Raw genomic sequence first — 19,486 nt, 5'->3', positions numbered from 1 at the left:
TGTTAGTCCTGAGGCTCCTGTGTCTTCTTCCTGATGTTAGCATTGAGAAGACAGCATGACCCGTGTGAAGGGTTCCCTGATTATGGATGCTGCTTTCCTGTAACAATGTTTCATGTAGATGGTGGGAAGGGTTTTACCTGTGATGGACTGGGCTGTAACCACCACTTTTTGTATGATTTTCCTTTCAAGGGCATTGTTGTTTCCATATCAGGTTGTGATGCAGCCCCTCAATACACTCTCCACCACATGAGATGTTTGTCAAAGTTTTAGATGTCATATCACATCTTTGAAAACTCGTAAGGAAGTAGAGGTGCTATTGTGCTTTCTTTGTAATCGTACTTACATGCTGGGCCCAGGACAGGTCCTCTGAAGTGATAACACTGAGGAATTTAAAGTTACTGACCCTCTCCACATCTAATCCTCCAATGAACACTGGTTCATAGACCTCTAGTTTCCTTTTCCTGAAGTCAATCATCTATTCCTTGGTCTTGCAGACATTGAGTAAGAGGTTGTTGTGGCACTGCTCAATCAAATTTTCATTCTTCCTCCTATATGCTGATTTATCGTCAGCTTTGTGGTCAGCAAACTTGAATATAGCATTAGAGCTACACTTAGCCATACAGTCGTAAGTGTAAAGCGAGTAGACCAGGGGGCTAAACACACAGCCTTGTGGTGCACCTGTGCTGATATTGATTGTGGAGGAGATGTTGTTGCCAATCCAAATTGACTGGGATCTGCAAGTGGGGAAATCGAGGATCCAATGGCACAAGGAGGTACTGAAGCCAAGGTCCTGAAGCTTTTTGATTAGTGTTGGATGCATGACAGTATTGAATACCAAGCTGTAGTCCATAAAGAGAATCCTAATGTACTGATGGAATTCAAAATACTTAAATGAGCAGAACCAAAATCATAAATATACTCATGATTTGGAAGGTGATTGTATCTGTAGCTAGAATCTCTTTTTTAAATATTTTTAAGTGTTCTAGTGGAAATAAAGATGACCCTTCGAAGCGTTTACTCACATCAACATGTCTGAAGCAGAAGTCAATACTCACGTCTCGGTTTGTCATATTCCAATACGGCCTCTCTCCGTATGAAGTGACCTCCCACATGACCACCCCGTAGCTCCACACATCACTGGCTGAGGAGAACTTGCGATATGTTATGGCCTCTGGAGCTGTCCAGCGAATTGGAATCTTTCCTCCCTGCAGAAAAGGTTTTACAATTAGGGCAAGTTCAAAAACTAAAATCCTGATTGTTCTCTCTATGTCTAAAGCAGACTGACAATATTCTAGACATGAGATATTACATTAAATATTGATTAATTGATTAGTACTTGAAAGGAGAACAGGTTTCACTGAGAAGGGAGAGCAGGGGAGTACAAGCTGGTAATGTGAAAAATGACTTTCTACCATTTTGTGTGATTTGAAGGCTCAATGAATATATAAGGTTCATAATCTAAAACCCTGTGAAGATAAAGAAGTAGTACGCACTGTGCAATGAGTTTAACATCAGGATCCTAAACTACAGGGTATGAAGCTTGCTCCTGCCACTCTTTACACTAACCCCCCCCCACATAAACACACCCATACCAACACTCCTGAATCCTACAATACTCTGCCTGTGAACATACTGTGTTGCCTGTAAAGAGACAGATCTCAAGGTTGCATATAGTTTACCCTGACATATTTAGTTGTTTGTTTTTTTTTCTCTCTCTCTGCCTGTTCTCCATTTCCCTCTGGTGCTCCCCTCCCCCTTTCTTTCTCCCAAGGCCTCCTGTCCCATGATCCTTTCCCTTCTCCAACTCTGTATCCCTTTCACCAATCACCTTTCCAGCTCTTAGCTTTATCCCACCCCCTCCGGTCTTCCCCTATCATTTTGCATTTCTCCCTCCCCTCACTACTTTCAAATCTCTTACTATCTTTCCTTTCGATTAGTCCTGACGAAGGGTCTCGGCCCGAAACGTTGACAGTGCTTCTCCCTATAGATGCTGCCTGGCCTGCTGTGTTCCACCAGCATTTTGTGTGTTGTTGTTTGAACTTCGTACTCTGTATGGAAGAAGACTTTGGGCAGGGAGGACCACAGAATTCAGGCATATACACGAATGCAGTTCAGCCCAGGGCATCAAATGACTATTTAACAAACTAACAACGGTTGTAACCAGAGCAAGTTTAATCGATAACCACAAAATCAAAAATTCCTCTTTGGACTGGTGATTTACAGTAGATTTTAAAGTCTCTTTATCACTCCATTCACCTGCAGTAAAAACTAAGACCAGTTATAAACACATGAAAGTTTGCAGATGCTGGAAATACAAAGTAACACACACAAATCGCTGGAGGAACCCAGCAGGTCAGGTAGTGTCTATGGAAATGAATAAACAATCGATGTTACGGGCCAAGACACTTCTTCAGGACCACATTGAGACCAATTTTACAGTGCTTACTGTTAGTCACAAAGATTAATATTCAGTACATGGAAAACAATATATGTGTCGACAAGCAGGGGCAAAAGAGTGTCAACAATATGACAAGTCCCTACTATAAGCTGGCCACACCACATATGGCGCATCCAGAATGCACAGTTAAGAATATTAATATAGCATAGGAGATTCTAAACCATAGCACAATATGGACTTTTGAAGTACGGCCACTGTGTAACATCCATAGCCAATCTACACACAATGAGGTGTCAGAAGCAATGACATAATTATGATATTGTTTATAGAAACAAAGGAATCATACAGGATGGAACCAGGCCCTTTAGCCCCTAGACTCTGTGCCAACCATTATACACTATTTCTACCAATCCTTCCTGAAAGCTGTTTTATTCTCTCCACATTCTCATCAAATCTCCCCAGGTCCAACCACTCACCTATGCACAGTAGGGGTGATTTACAGCCATGAATTAGCCCACTAATCCACACTTCTTTGGGAGGTGTGAGGAACCCTGAGCACCATGGGAAATCTCATGCAGTTATAAGGAAAATGTATAAACTCTGTACTGACAGCCCTGAAGTTCAGGATTGAACCTGGGAACATGGAACCATGCTGCACGGGATAAGCATTGGCCAGGAAGCTGGTATTATCTCTACACCAGTGGTGCCATGGAACCTGTTATGCCTGCCTCAGAAAGCATACAGGGGCTGCAGTTAATGTCCTACAAGTGGACATCTTTCCAAACAACCTGGCCTCACTCACTGGTACCTACTTGGATTATGTGCTCACACTCCTGAAGTGGGATTTGAACCCAATAGCTCTGCCTCAGAACTGAGAGGAACAGCTGCACATTGAGCCACAGCTAACAGCTTAGATAAGACAGCAGAAATACAACCCTGCACTACAAGAGGGCAGTATGACAGGACAGCTGAGAATGGAGAGGAAGTAATACCACAGGGCTGATAAGAACTGGCAGATCATATGGTCCTTTAAGTCTGCTTTCATCATTTAAGAAGACCATGGACGAGTTGGTTTCGACTGCCCTATTGCCATACTTAATTTACCTGGGAAGTTCCCTATTTTTTCTCATTTTGTCCGTTTTTTTCTAAACATCAAGGGCACTGAGATATACTTCCCCCAACTTTGGTTGCAGTGCAATAGCATTGGTATAATGACTATTAAATCAGTCATTCACAACAAGTAGTCATAGAATTAATTGAACTGGGCCAGTGCCCAGGGAACATTCACACTTGATCCGTAGTGACGTCAGATGCACAGGGCTGGTTATAGTACAGAAGCAGACCATTCAGCCCACCATATCCATGCTGGCTATCTACCAGAGCAATTAACAAATCCCATGCTGTAACACCTATTTTCCTGTTGCCTTGCAAGTTTTACTTCATTATAATTTTATCCAATTTCTCTCTGGAATGCCACAGTGGAGTCTGCCTCCACCACATCTGTAGTCAGTACATTCCAGATTCCAGTCAAAAGCTATGCAATAGGTTTAATTCCTTAACCATGCATTCTCTTCCCCTTGTGTCCTCAACACTTCCACCAGGGAGAGCGGCCTCCACAATATCCAGACCCCCATTATTGTATATTTATCAAATCTTCTGTAATCTTCTTTTAAAGAAAATAGTCACAACCTCTCTAATCTATCCTTCTAAATGTAGTTTCTCATCCTGGGAAGTAATTTTGTAAATCTTCTCAGGACCCCTTCTAATGCCCTCACATTCCTCCTATAGTGAGGCAATCAGAACTGAACACAATGCTCCGTTTGTGGCCTGACCAGTGTTTTATAAAGGTTCATATATCCAAGTCACTGGGTAACAGGATACAATGCACACATTTACATATGGCTAGATGCAAAGCCAATCAATGCTCCGAAGAGATAAATTAAAATGGAACTGCATAGACTAGAACAAAATGGTGTGCTTGTAACTACTGGCTAGAGGGGGAGGCATGCCAATTGTGGTTGTTCTAAACTTAGACAAAACAGTGAAGCTGTGTGGAAATGATAAATTAATGCAAAGTCAAATTATTGAGTAATATTTACCTCTTTCTTCATAAGAGAAATGCAGAGTCAATAGAATTAAAGGTATCCATGGAATTAAATCTCACCCATGCCTATACACAACCGAATGTCAGAAAACATAACAGTATCACCATTAATGTACACAAAAGGCTCTATTCCAGAAGACTAACCCCAACGAGTTATGTCAGCTCAAATGAAGGGTCTCAGAGCTGAAATGTTACCTCTGTTTCCACCTTTACTGCCTGCCTTGTTGCACATTCCAGCATCTTCTGTTTTTGTTTCAGGTTTCCAGCATCTGCATCTTTTTGATATTCATATATTGAGGCTCCTGTGTCACTATGTCCTGGGCTACCTGATTCATTATCATAACCTTCTGACCTCAACCAATGCTCAAATGCAATCTAAGGGAGGTGATTCACTCCTTTCCTCCACATCCCTTAGTTTATAGTATTTAGTCAGCTGTAAGACTTTATGCAAAAATACATTAACTTAGAACCATAGAACACTACAGCACAATACAGGCCCTTCAGCCCTCCATGTTGTGCCGACCCATATAATCCTTAAAAAAAATAAGTACTAAACCCACACTACCCCATAACCCTCCATTTTTCTTTCATCCATGTGCCCGTCCAAGAGGCTCTTAAATACCCCTAATGTTTTAGCCTCCACCACCATCCCTGACAAGTCATTCCAGGCACTCACAACCCTCTGTGTAAAAACTTACCCCTGATGTCTCCCCTAAACTTCCCTCCCTTAATTTTGTACATATGCCCTCTGGTGTTTGTTATTGGTGCCCTGGGAAACAGGTACTGACTATCCACCCTATCTATGCTTCTCATAATCTTGTAGACCTCTATCAAGTCCCCTCTCATTCTTCTACGCTCCAAAGAGAAAAGTCCCAGCAATGCTAACCTTGCTTCATATGACTTGTTCTCCAATCCAGGCAACATCCTGGTAAATCTTCTCTGCACCCTCTCCATAGCTTCCACATCCTTCCTATTATGAGGTGACCAGAATTGAACACAATACTCTAAGTGCGGTCTCACCAGAGATTTGTAGAGTTGCAACATGACCTCTCTACTCTTGAACTCAGTCCCCCTGTTAATGAAGCCTAGCGTCCCATAGGCCTTCTTAACTACCCTATCAACCTGTACCGTGACCTTGAGGGATGTATGGATTTGAACCCCAAGGTCCCCTTGTTCATCCATACTCTTAAGTAACTGACCATTAATCCTGTACTCAGTCTTCTGGTTTGTCCTTCCAAAATGCATCACCTCACACTTGTCCAGATTGAACTCCATCTGCCATTTTTCTGCCCAACTCTGCAGCCTGTCTATATCCTCTTGTAACCTTTGACAACCTACAGCTCCATCCACAACTCCTCCAATCTTCGTGTCATCTGCAAACTTACTCACCCATCCTTCCACCTCTACATCCAGGTCATTTATAAAAATCATAAGTAGCAGGGGTCCCAGGACAGATCACTATGGCACTCCACTAGTCACCAACCTCTAGGCAGAATATTTTTCTTCCACAACTACCCCCTGCTTTCTTCCTTTAAACCAATTTTTTATCCAAACAGCCAAGGTTCCACTTATCCCATGCCTCATGACTTTCTGGATGAGTCTCTCATGAGAGACCTTGTCAAATGCTTTGCTAAAGTCCATGTAGACCACATCCACTGCCCTACCCTCATCAATTTCTTTTGTTACCTCTTCAAAAAACTCAATTAGGCTCATGAGGCACGATCTTCCCTTCACAAAGCCATGTTGACTATCCAAGAGTAGACTGTACTTCTCCAAATGCTCATAGATCCTATCCTTAAGAATCCTTTCCAGTAGTTTGCATACCACTTACGTAAAACTCACCGTCTATAGTTCCCAGGTCTCTCCCTATTACCTTTTTTAAACAACGGAACTATATTTGCCATTCTCCAGTCCTCCAGCACTTCCCCTGCAGCCAAAGAGGATTCAGCAATCATGGCTAATGCTCCTGTGATCTCTTCTCTCAATTCCCACAACAACCTGGGGTGTATCATATCCGGCCCTGGGGATTTATCAATCTTAATGTTTTTAAGAAGATCCAGAACTTCTTCTTCCTTAACCTCCACACTGTCCAGCACACAGGCCCGCTCTACTTCGACCTCATCCTGATCAAGATCCTTTTCACTTGTGAATACTGAAGCAAAGTATTCATTTAGGACCTCCCCAACCTCCTCCACCTCCAGGCACATGTTGCCCTCTTTATCCTTTAGCGGTCCCACCTTCGTTCTCATCATCCTCTTATTCTTCACATATGCATAGAACGCCTTGGGGTTCTCCTTAATCCTACATGCCAAGGCCTTCTCATGCCCCCTTCAAGCTCTCCTAAGTCCTTTCCTTAGCTCCTTCCTGGCTACCCTATTTTTCTCATAAGCCCCTCCTACTTTCTGCTTCTTATATCTAACATATGCTTCCTTTTTCCTCTTGACGAGTTGCCTCACATGTTTCGTCAGCCATGGTTCCCTTTTCCTACCATTTTTTTCCTTGCCTCAGTGGGACGAACCTATCCTGATCCCAGCTCAAGTGGTCCTTAAACTTCTCCCACATTACTTCTGTGCTTTCCCCTTTGAACATCTGTTTTCAATTTACTCTCGCTAGTTCCTGCCTCATCCCTTCAAAGTTAGCCTTTCCCCAGTTAAGCACTTTACCATTTCGTCTGATTTTATCCCTTTCCATAGCTATGCTGAAGCTAAGGGAGTTGTGGTCACTCTCACCAAAATGCTCCCCCACCAAGAGGTCTGTCACCTGACCAGGTTCATTACCCAGAACTAGATCCAGTATAGCCTCTCCTCTCGTCGGCCGGTCCACATACTGTGTCAGGAATCCTTCTTGAACATACCTGACAAATTCAGCCCCATCTATCCCCCTTGCACTCAGGAGAACTTATAAGACAAAATTGTAAATCTTACTGTGAGAAATTTGCACAGACCGGAAGTTTGGGAAGCAGTGTAGATGAGTTCCTTTTCCTGCAATAGAGGCCCGTAATTGAGATGGTAAATCTCCAACAAACAAAACTGTAGATTGAAGTGTAAAGTGACTCCATCTATGGTGTTTACAATTGCCTAGATAGGAGCCAGAGTGAGGGTATTTCTGACATACTGTCTTTTAAAGAGTTACTTTATTATTAGCAAAATAAAACAAGGTATGCAATAGTTCAATGTGAAGAAGAACAAAAATGAAAATATGAAATAAATAAACCTTGACTGAGACCCTCACCAATGTAATTTCCCTCTGCTTTTTCTAGACTCTTAGAAATAAATCTTGCAAGTAATAAAGAACATAAAAGATTATTATTTCCCTCTGATTTTCAGGTGGACATTAAATTTATCAGAAGGATATGGAATTCTGCATGTGAGGTTTTTAGGAAGGGAAAATTTTTATTCGTATGAAAACTTTCATGTCCTAATTTGGATACTGCTCTTTATCTCAAATTCTTTCTCATCATGGCCTTGCACCTTATTGGCTGCCTGCACTGCACCTTCTCTATAACTGTAACACTTTTTTCCGCATTCTGTTAATGATTTCTCTTGAACTACCTCAGTGCATTGTTGTAATGAAATGATCTGTATGGTTGGCATGCAAAACAAAAGTTTTCACTGTAGATCAGTACATGTAACAATGGTAAAGCAATTTACCAATACTATCCAATGGATTATTTTTTCTTTTCTTTCTTTTTCAATATTTTTATTAACTTCTTACATAAAGCATACAGGGTACAGTAAGACATATAATATATATCGATTACAATATATTGAAGTATTTTTGATATGGCATGACTATTTCATAAGGTGTCAATTTGCCAGTAGCAAACTTCTCACCAAAAGCAATGAGGCAAGTGACTAATTAATCAATTTTAATGAGGCCAGGGGACCAAGGTAAGCTAAGAATCAAAAAGAGTTGCAGATGCTGGAAATCTGAAATAAAAACAGAAAATTCTGAATACACTCAATATCTGTGCAAAGAAAGTTGAAAACCATTTTCTGACCAATATGAGTTGCCTTGCATTTTTTCATTGCTGGCATGCAGGCATTTTTGTGTCAATTTAAGACAACAAACAGAGAGAGCCTTGCTCTAACATATCACTTGAAAGACACTGCCTCTGATCATGTGGTTTTCCTTCAGCACTGTTACCCTGGGCTGCATGTTCAGACTCAAAGTGAACCTTAGCTTTCAAGAGCCAATGAAATAAATATACTAAGATATTATGTACTCGTTTACATGTCAATACAAAAGATCCAGGGCAATGACAACATACTCAGAGAAAGCAACACACACAAAATACTGGAGGAGCTCAGCAGGCCAGGCAGCATCTGCGGAAATGAATAAACAGTCAACATTTCAGGCCGAGACCCTTCATCAGGACTGAGAAGGAAGGGGGGGAAGACGGCAGAATAAAAAGGAGGGACGAGGGGAAGGAGGCTAGCTGGAGGTGATAAGAGAAGCCAGGTGGGTGGGAAAGGTCAAGAGTATGAGAAGAAGGAACCTGATAGGAGAGGAGAATGGACAATGGGAGAAAAGGAAGGAAGAGAGGATACAGGGAGAAATAATAGGCAGGTGAGAAGAAGTAAAAGGTCAGAGTGGGGAATAGAGGAAGGGGGGAGATATTTTTAATAGAAGGAGAAATCGATATTCATGCCATCAGATTGGAGGTTACCCAAATGGAATATGCGTGTCACTTCTCCATCCAGAGGATGGCCTCATCTTGAGACAAGAGGGTCCCCTGGACCGACATGTTGGAATGGGAATGGGAATTAGAGTAAAAATATTTGGCCATTGGGAATATTATTTCTGGATGTAATACGTTTTGAACATGTGTTATCCATATTTTAGAAACTAATGTCAAAATTTTGTGTCCGAAGCACTTCATTCTGGTGTTACACTGCTATCTCTGAACAAGGCATTTAGTTCTGAGACTTGCAATTAAGATATAATATTGAAACATTGAACCGAGACCAGGAGAATGCTCAGGAATGAGAGGAGAAAGCTGAATATTACATTAGGAATTATCAGTTCCTAATTATGAAAGGTTTGTGCAGGTAAATTGTGAAGTGTTACTTCTTGTGGTCAATGGATCTTGACAAGAAGTTAGGAGCAGCACTGCATGCAGAAATGGAGCAGTAACTCCTTTCTGTTAGCAAGGTGTTGTGGAAGATGGAAGGCAGTGAAAGTAAATGACAACTGGAGCTTAGTCATATGAGAATGAATTACAAAAACACTTGACACGAAACAGGACTAGTGGGTCGAAACTAAATTAAATCAGCCAGACCTAAGGCAGAAATGATGAAGATAAAGCTGCCCTGTACTGAAATTTCTATAAGTTAGTGATTTATTCCAGGCAATGTAGGGTGGGCTGGCTGACAGTGCTCTTTGAAGAAAATCTCCAAAGTGAAATTAAGCTTCTATTCTGGATCACATTAAAAATGCTCATCTGAACTAGTTCAAACTTTAATTTGTAATGAATGAGCTGATTTCAGATCATTTCTTAAAGTAACTTCAGTTCCTGAAAGCACTTCTGTTAAGAGCCAATTAATATATGAATAAGGAGATTGCACTCAGTTCTTCTGTCAAGAGACTCACTATTTGAAACAATCACCTCACATCACAGGAGACTGCAGATGTTGGAATTTGGAGCAACAGTCTGCTGGAGGAACTCAACAGGCTGAGCAGCATCTGCAGAGGGGAAGGAACACAAGCACAGTTTTGCATCTTTCCCCCGGAGATGCTGTTCAGCCTGTTGGGGTTATCTAGCAAATTGGTTATAAACAACCTTATGTTGCTTTGTTCGAACACCATGGGTTGCCTGGCAATGCCAGAGAAGTGAAACGATGGAATTAATTTGATAATAACCACACAGCTTTATGTGTCAGGAATGAGGGGCCATTTACAGAAAGTGAAATGCAGGAAGTGTAACATGGCAAGCAGGGGGATGTTCACTCAGAGATCACTGAGGTAAAAGAGTCATAGAGACAAAGAGCAATACAGCATCGTGTCAGGCTGTTCAGCCCACATATCCATGCTAATCACGGTGCCCACTCTTTTACACCCAGTTTCCTGCATTCATAGAACATACAGCATAGACCAGTACAACAGAGTATTGGCCCTTCTGCCCATGATGTTGTGCTAATCAATATAAGCTCCATAATCAATTTAACCCTTCCCTCCTATGCAGTTCAAAACCCTCTTACATCCATGTGGCTAAGATTTTTTTAAATGTCGCTATGTAGCAACCTCTACTACCATCCCTACCCTGTCAAAAAGCCCACTTCATCACATTATCAAGTTCTGTAACATCACCCATTGTTCTCCAGACTCTCAGCTTACAGAGTTCACTCCCTAGTTCAGATCTATAGTATCATCCAAGGCTGGTTGTGGATAAAATGACAAAGGGAGGACAAAGCACTGTCTATTAGCTCACATGAAGGTTAGCTCACTAGGTGGAAAGGCCTCTTTCAGGGTCGTTAATTCTGTACAGTTCTGGCCTCAGTTACTGTCTGTGTGGCGTTTGCATGCACTCCCGTTGACCACAGGGATTGTCTCTTATCACACAGTGGATGTCAGTAGATTAACTAGCTACTGTAAGTGTGGAGGGATGGCAGAACTAACGGGAATGTGAAGACACTTGGTTACAGGGGAAGTCGAGGTGGATGATGGATTTACTGAGATTCAGCAAGGGCTTGCTAGGCTGAAGGAAGTATCAATGATGAATTGATAATCTCCCAGGAGCTGCACTGTGTATGATGAGTACTAGTGAATTGGTAACTTCTCTCATTAAAATTGGGAGTGGTGAAAGACATGCCAGTCCATTACTGTGCAATGTTACACAATTGCACGAACTACATCCACCTTATAGAGTTAAGGCTTAGTAAGGGCTAGCAGAGATGGTTCAGATTCAGTTTTGTGTATTTTATCACATGTACATTGAAGGATACAGTGAAATAGCCGACACACCTAAGGATGTGCTGGAGTCAAGCTCACAAATGGACCAGAATGCGGTCGGTTCCCATTTAAAACCACATACCTTGTCCTCAATCTTGACATGAATTCCCACACCCACATTTATACTGAAAACTGCCAGCGTAAACTGGTCAAAATATAAGAGCACCTTCTGAAACAGCATCTCTGCAATATTGCAGAAAAAAACAGGAAATTGGTAATCAAAGCATCAATAAAATAGTGACCCGTATAATATTGCAATAGAGAATATGTTGGATGTTATGGTTATTAAATCTAACACAATTTTATTAAAACAAAGTAAAGTAATAATCTGGTGATAGAAGCTCAAAAAGGTTAGTCTTATATAAAGCTGATTCAATAAGAGCTGACACAGCAGCTTTCCACACAAGGTAACTGCTGTGGGCCCAGGGGACACAGCAGAGCACGAGGCTCGAAATGTACACCCTGGCAACTCAACCTGAGGTCAGTCTTTGTTCTTGTATACCGGGGAGTTGTACCATGTTTAAACCAATTTGGCATTCCTAAGAGATAGACAATGAGAATTCAACCGTAAAACCACCAGGTCAAGTGGCAGACTGAAACAGAAAGACGGATATTCTTCACAGCCAACTTTCCATGGCAACATTATTTGTATAATTGTAGTTCTGAGTTTGGTACAACTAAAACGCATGCCAATTAAAATTAAAGTGTGGGAACATTTTCCTTGGAGTCAGGAGGTGGAGTTGTTACCTTACAGACATTTATAAAGATATTTATGAAGAGTGTAGATAAGATGAATAGCCAAAGTGTTTTCCCAGAGTGTGGTAGTCCAAATCTAGAGGGCATTAGTTCAAAGTGAGAGGGGAAAGATTTAAAAGGGATGAGAAAGGCAACTTTTTCATACATTCTGGGTACCTGTCTCAAGCACTTCCTCTAGCAACTTATTCCATGTTCATACAACCTCTTGTTGAATGTTTGCCCCCCACCCCCCGAGTTCCAATTAACTCTCTCCCCTTTCACTTTAAACCTATGCTCTCTCCAACTTTTTGATTCTCCAACACTGGAAAAAAGACAGTGCTTTCACCTCATCTGTTCTGCTCATGATTTTACACATGCTGGGAAAGGAAATGGAATTTAGTCAAAGGTCTAACACTGACAATAGCATTGGTATAATGGTCTCCATCTATGAATCTACTGAACTCACAATCAGAATCAGGTTTAATATCATTGGCATATATCATGAAAGTTGTTCTTATGTGGCAGCAGTATATTGCAATATACAATAATAAAACCTGTAGATTATGCTATGCATATATATATGTATGTTTTTAATGTTAAATTAAATAAGTAGTGGTGAGATAGTGTTCTTGGGTTCTATTACCATTTAGGAATCCGATGGCAGAGGAGAAGAATCATTGAGTGTGCATGTGCCTTCAGGCTTCTGTATCTCCTCCCTTATGGTAGCAATGAGAAGAGGGCATGGCCTGAGTGATGGGGGTCCTTAATGTTGGATACCACCTTTTTGAGGCAAAGCTCCTTGAAGGTGTCCTGGATGCTGGGGAGGCTAGTGCCTATGATGGAGCTGCCTGAGTTTACAACTCTCTGCAGCTAACTATGATCCTGTGCAGACCCCACCCCCATACCAAGCAGTTAGAATGCTCTCCACGGTACGTCTGTGCAAACTTGTGAGCTCTTAGTAAAACATCACAGCAGACCAAAGTCAGAGACAGGAGAGAAGTGAGATTCTACTGACGGACATCTTTGAGAAATGGTGTTTGTCTCCGATTGGATTAACTACTGGATCATAAGTTATCTCAATTCCCAATACTCCCCAAACTTTGAGAATTAATAAATGAAAAGTCGAAAGAAAATATTTTTTTTTGTTTTGTTCCATTTGTCTTGGGCTGCACACAGCAATGCTTTGGAGATCCAATCCAAACTAAGTCTTTGTGCCAGACCAAGAGCAACTTCTTTACATTGCAAAGTAGTAGCCCGGTTGGTTGGAACTTTATGGGGCAATTGGGGATGGATCGGCAGTTAGGAGTAGCAGAGATCAGAAACAGTTTGCCAGTGTTAAAAGCACTTTATCTGGAAAAAATCAATGGCAATTTCACCCAGACATGAGTGATTTTTTTATATATGGCAGCTAACTTAGTAATGTTTTTCAAAGGTTCTTTTGTTTCAATTTAAATTTACAAATTCTTTTCCCTAGTGGTTTGGCCTGTATTTTTCTAAATGTTTTTGACTGACAAGTTCCTTCTCTGCCAGTACAAAAATCTGCTGGTGTTTGTCCTTGGAGGATTGAATGCAAACACTAAATTCCACTTCATTACTCCCATTTACATGGGAAAATTGAGCGTGTGTAGATCAATTTGTATTAATGCGGATCAGTGACCATATAAATGACCTCAAGAATCATCTCAAAGGTGGCCTCACGACTGATTTTCTTTCCCAACCTTAACACTTTGAGATCCAGAAGTTTTTCTGTTAACCAACATCTCCACATGTTGAAAAACTAATTTATAAAGTAGATGAAGAGCAATATATAGTATCAAAGGTGCGGATAGAAGTCCTACAGACAGGCAGGTGTTGATTTTCAATTTAAGCTGTTGCAGTGTGACTTGTTGCCACGGTGCTGTACATGTCCTGGCAGGATGAATTGAATGCATAGTGATTAGAAGACAAGTTAGAAATCATTATGTTGCTGGCTCAGGAGACTCAATGAAATTCCTGTTCTGTCTGAGAGAGATCTCATTGCATCACTTTTCCACTACAAACGTCCATGCCCAAAATCATATCAGCAGCTGCTGATTCTGATCTTCCCTGTAGCAGCGTCCGCAGGTCTGATTTTTATCTGGAGTCTCTGGGGTGAAGTGGGCTAGGGAAGCAAACCTAATGCCAGACCACTGACGTGCCCTCTTTATGCCTCTCTGTGTCCTCTTTGCCACAGACAATGTCCAGAGTCGTGCACGTGCCAGACCCTGTTTGAGGCGTTCTTGATGCAATGTGGCATTATAGCATATCAATTTCACAGCTGATGTGAGATGGTCTTCTGTGCAGTGTCATATTAGACTGCAACATCAGCCAGCAGAGGAAAGCAGAAAGTACAGGAAATGAATTCCTAAAGGAATTACAGGCAGCATGTAATTTACTGTTGACTGTTACATCAAATCAGCCGTCACAAGATACCACTTTCAATTACTCCATACACCTGCATGAGATTATTTATATACACCTAAAATTGTGCAAACTTTGATTCTTCCCCTTATGTCCTTAATGAACATACGGCATGATCTGGTATCAGCCTTGCGTTAGTCACTGTTACCCATGAATGAGTAAACACCATTGAAATGAGCATGAAATCGGGGAAATTACCCACTTCAATAAGAGGAAGTGTTGCTGTCTTTGTTGCTTTGCTAGAGTGTGTATGGTGTTATATATTGGAGCAAATATTGAAACAGTGCTCTGCCTGCTCTCTCAACTGGGTTTATGGTATTCCATGGCTGTGGATTCTCCTCGGATGACACGGCAATAATCACTCTCCCCTGAGTATTAGATACAGTCCAAAGGAGATAAATAAATTAGATCAATTTTATAATGGCTTTAATAATTAGAAGCATGGGGAGAGATCTTATTGAAACAAATGAACTTCTGAGGGAGCATTATAGGGCAGATGGTGAGATGTTTCCACTCGTGAGAGAATCTCAAACAAAGATACATAGTTAACAAGATAAGAGCCAATCATTTATGAGTAATTTTCTCACAGAGGGTGGGGAAACTCGATTCTCCAATTCACAAGGTTGGATTATTGGGGCCATTTAGAAACATAGAAAACTACAGCACAATACAGGCCCTTTGCTCCAGAAAGCTGTGCCAAACATGTCCTTACCTTAGAAATTACCAAGGATTACCCATAGCCCTCTAATCTTCTAAGCTCCATGTACCTATCCAGGAGTCTCATAAAAGACCCTATCGTATCTGCCTCCACCACTGTCACCGGCAGCCTATTCCATGCACTCACCACTCTCTGCGTAAAAAAACTTACCCCTGACATCTCCCCTGAACCTACTTCCAAGCACCTTAAAACTATGCCCTCTCGTGCTAGCCATCTCAGCCCTGGGAAAAAGCCTCTGACTATCCACACGATCAATGCCTCTCATTATCTAATACACCTCTATCAGGTCACCTCTCATCCTCCATCGCTCCAAGGAGAAAAGGCTGAGTTCACTCGACATATTCTCCTAAGGCATGCTCCCCAATCAAGGCAACATCCTTGTAAATCTCCTCTGCACCCTTTCTATGATTTCCACATCCTTCCTGTAGTGAGGCGACCAGAACTGAGCACAATACGCCAAGTGGGGTCTGATCAGGGTCCTATATAGCTGCAACATTACCTCTCAGCTCCTAAACTCAGTCCCATGATTGATGAAGGCCAATGCACCGTATGCCTTCTTAACCACAGTCAACCTGCTTAGCAGCTTTGAGTGTCCTATGGACTCAGACCCCAAGAGCCCTCTGATCCTCCACACTGCCAAGAGTCTTACCATTAATACTATATTCTGCCATCATATTTGACCTACCAAAATGAACCACTTCACACTTATCTGGGTTGAACTCCATCTTCCACTTCTCAGCCTAGTTTTGCATCTTATCAATGTCCCGCTGTAACCTCTGACAGCCCTCCACACTATTCACAACACCCCCAACCTTTGTTTCATCAGCAAACTTACTAACCCATCCCTCCACTTTCTCATCCAGGTCATTTATAAAAATCACAAAGAGTAGGGATCCCAGAACAGATCCCTGAGGCACACCACTGGTCACTGACCTCCATGCAGAATATGACCCGGCTGTAACCACTCTTTGCCTTCTGTGGGTAAGCCAGTTCTGGATCCCCATAGCAATGCTCCTTGGATCCCATGCCTCCTAACATTGTCAATAAGTCTTGTACAGGGTACTTTATCAAATGCCTTGCTGAAATCCATATACACTACATTTACGGCTCTACCTTCACAAATGTGTTTAGTCACATCCTCAAAAAATTCAGTCAGGCTTGTAAGCCATGACCTGCCTTTGACAAAGCCATGCTGACTATTCCTAATCACATTATGCCTCTCCAAATGTTCATAAATCCTGCCTCTCAGGATCTTTTCCATCAATTTACCAACCACTTAAGTAAGACTCTCTGGTCTATAATTTCCTGGGCTAGCTCTACTCCCTTTCTGGAATAAGGGAGCAACATCCGCAACCCTCCAATCCTCCTGAACCTCTCCTGTCCCCAATGATGATGCAAAGATCATCGCCCGAGGCTCAGCAATTTCCTCTCCTGCCTCCCACAGTAGCCTGGGGTACATCTCATCTGGTCCCCGTGACTTATCCAACTTGATGCTTTCCAAAAAGTCCAGCACATCCTCTTCCTTAATATCTACATGCTCAAACTTTTCAGTCCACTGTAAGTCATCCCTACAATTGCCAAGATTCTTTTCCATAGTGACTAAGCACCTCTGCTATCTCCTCTGGTTCCATACACACTTTTCCACAGTAACACTTGATTGGTCCTATTCTCCATGCCTTATCCTCTTACTCTTGACATACTTGTAGAATGCCTTGGGGTTTTCCTTAATGCTGTCTGTCAAGGCCTTCTCATGGTCCCTTCTGGTTCCCCTAATTTCATTCTTAATCTCCTCCCTGCTAGTTTTATAATTTTATAGATCTCTGTCATTGCCTAGTTTTTTGAACTTTTCGTAAGCTCTTCTTTTCTTCTTGACTAGCATTTGTACACCATGGTTCCAGTACCCTACCATCCTTTCCTTGTCTCATTGGAACCTACCTATGCAGACCCCACGCAAATATCCCCTGAACATTTGCCACATTTCTTCCATACATTTCCCCAAGAACAAATGTTTCCAATTGATGGTTCCAAGTTCCTGTCTGATAGCCTCATATCCTAACTTATCTGTTCCTATCACTCTCCAAAACTATGATAAAGGATATAGAACTGTGATCACTATCTCCAAAATGCTCTCCCACTGAGAGATCTGACACCTGACCAGGTTCATTTCCCAATAACAGATCAAGTAAGACTCTCCTCTTGTAGGCTTATCTACATAGTTTGTCAAGAAACCTTCCTGAACACACCTAACAAACTCTACTCCATCTGAACGCCTCATTCTAGGGAGATGCCAATCAATATTTGGGAAATTAAAATCTCCCACCATGACATCCTGTTATTATTACACCTTTCCAGAGTCTGTCTCCCTATCTGCTCCTCGATGTCCCTGTTACTATTGGGTGGCCTATAAAAACAACCAGTAGAATTGTTGACCCCTTCCTATGTCTAACTTCCACCCACAGAGACTCTGTAGACAATTCCTCCATGTCTTCCTCCTTTTCTGCAGCCGTGTCACTATCTCTGATAAACAGTGCCACACTCCCACCACTTTTGCCTCCTTCCCTGTCCTTGCTGTAACATCTAAAACCTGAAGCATTTAAAGTGGAAGTAGAAGTTTTTTTTTGTAATTGGGCACCTGAGGAATATGGGGAACTGGTACACATGGGGGGATGAGGACTGGGGCAGATCAGAAGTGAATTATATCAAAAGGCAGGGCAGGCTTGAGGAGCTGAGTGGCCTACGCCAACTCTAATATTAACAGACAAAAAAACCAGGTATACTATTTATTAATATGTTAATGAAGACTTTGGGCAAAAATGGCCAATGTATTTCCTCTCTTACAGCAGTAATTGAGCTCCAGAAATATTAAGCCATCAAGGTTTAGGTAGAGATAAGTAAGCAAAGGGTGTTCTGTAAAAAAAGTTCTCACTTTCTATGCTCTCTAACTTCTCTCCCAGTCTCAGAATTGGATATATCTGTCATTCTGCACTCCAATTGATGCAAACAGTCTGCACAGCTTTTGTACTGAGTAAAAACACAAAATGCTGGCAGAACTGAGCAGGCCAGACAGCATCTATGAGAGGAGGTAGTGACGACGTTTCCGGCTGAAACCCTTCATCAGGAGTGAAGTAACATGGGATGGTGGAGAGGGGATAAGAAGTGGGGGGAGGGATGAAGAGGAGAGCTGGGAAGTGATAGGCTGGAGGGAAATGGGCTAGGGGGAAGGTGGAGAATTATGGGAAATAAAAAAGAAAGAAAGGTAGGGCTGGGGGGAAATTATAGTGAGGGGGGAGAAAAGAGAGAGAAAGAGAACCAGACTAAAATAATAGATAGGGATGGGGGTAAGGGGAGGCAGGGGTATCAACAGAGGTCTGTGAGCTGGATCTTCATGCCGGCAGGCAGGAGGCTACCATCTATCCTCTCTCCACCATCCCATGTTACTTCACTCCTGATGAAGGGTTTCGGCCCAAAACGTTGTCACTACCTCCTCCCATAGATGCTGTCTGGCCTACTGAGTTCCACCAGCATTTTGTGTTTTTATTTATTTCCAGCATCTGCAGATTCACTCGTGTGCTTTTGTACTGAGTAGTTACCTTTGTGGCATTTCACATTCTATCGAGTGTTGTACCCTTTCCTTCAGACAGGAAATGATTCTTGTTCCCTCTAAAGCAGGTCATACTGCACAGGTAGCACAACTGACAGACTTACAGTGCATCAGTTAACAGCATGAATGATGATTAATCTTTGAACAATGCAACAAATCTACACAGACACAAGTTCAAGTTTGGGAGTTTTTTTTTCCTTATTCAAATACGTCATACTCTCAGCTACTCTTTTTCCATCTTTGTTGCATATTCTCTGATGCCCTGGTTGAACTGTTTCAATTCCCACAGCTTTCTAAGACTAAGAGAGAGACCAAGATGTCTGCTGTCCTTCCAGGCCCACATAATAAGACTGAGTCTCTTATGCTGAATTGGCTACTGAAATAAATTCTCTCAATGTCAAGTTTAAAATGGCTTCTTTGTTTTAGTCATCAGTTAGATCTTCTTTCAGCTTTCTAAACTCAAAGAAATAAGCCCAAACATTCTCAGTGCAGAAGGTTATTTTAAGGTCGAGAAAACAATTCCGATTGAGGTTAGAGACA

The 19,486-nt window shown here is 41.9% G+C and overlaps 1 protein-coding gene across 2 annotated transcripts in view; it reads right to left on the bottom strand.

Annotated features, from left to right (window-relative positions):
* epha8 (eph receptor A8) overlaps positions 1-19,486 on the bottom strand; it is a 567,400-nt gene that overhangs the window by 62,911 nt on the left and 485,003 nt on the right. For both annotated transcript variants that reach the window (XM_073031661.1, XM_073031662.1), the window contains exon 14: positions 1,056-1,205. In XM_073031661.1, coding sequence (XP_072887762.1) covers positions 1,056-1,205 — 150 coding nt within the window. The remainder of the gene's footprint in view (positions 1-1,055; positions 1,206-19,486) is intronic.

Source organism: Hemitrygon akajei, chromosome 29, assembly GCF_048418815.1.
Source record: "Hemitrygon akajei chromosome 29, sHemAka1.3, whole genome shotgun sequence".
Taxonomy (NCBI): Eukaryota; Metazoa; Chordata; class Chondrichthyes; order Myliobatiformes; family Dasyatidae; genus Hemitrygon; species Hemitrygon akajei.
This window is presented reverse-complemented; position numbering and strand designations above follow the sequence as displayed.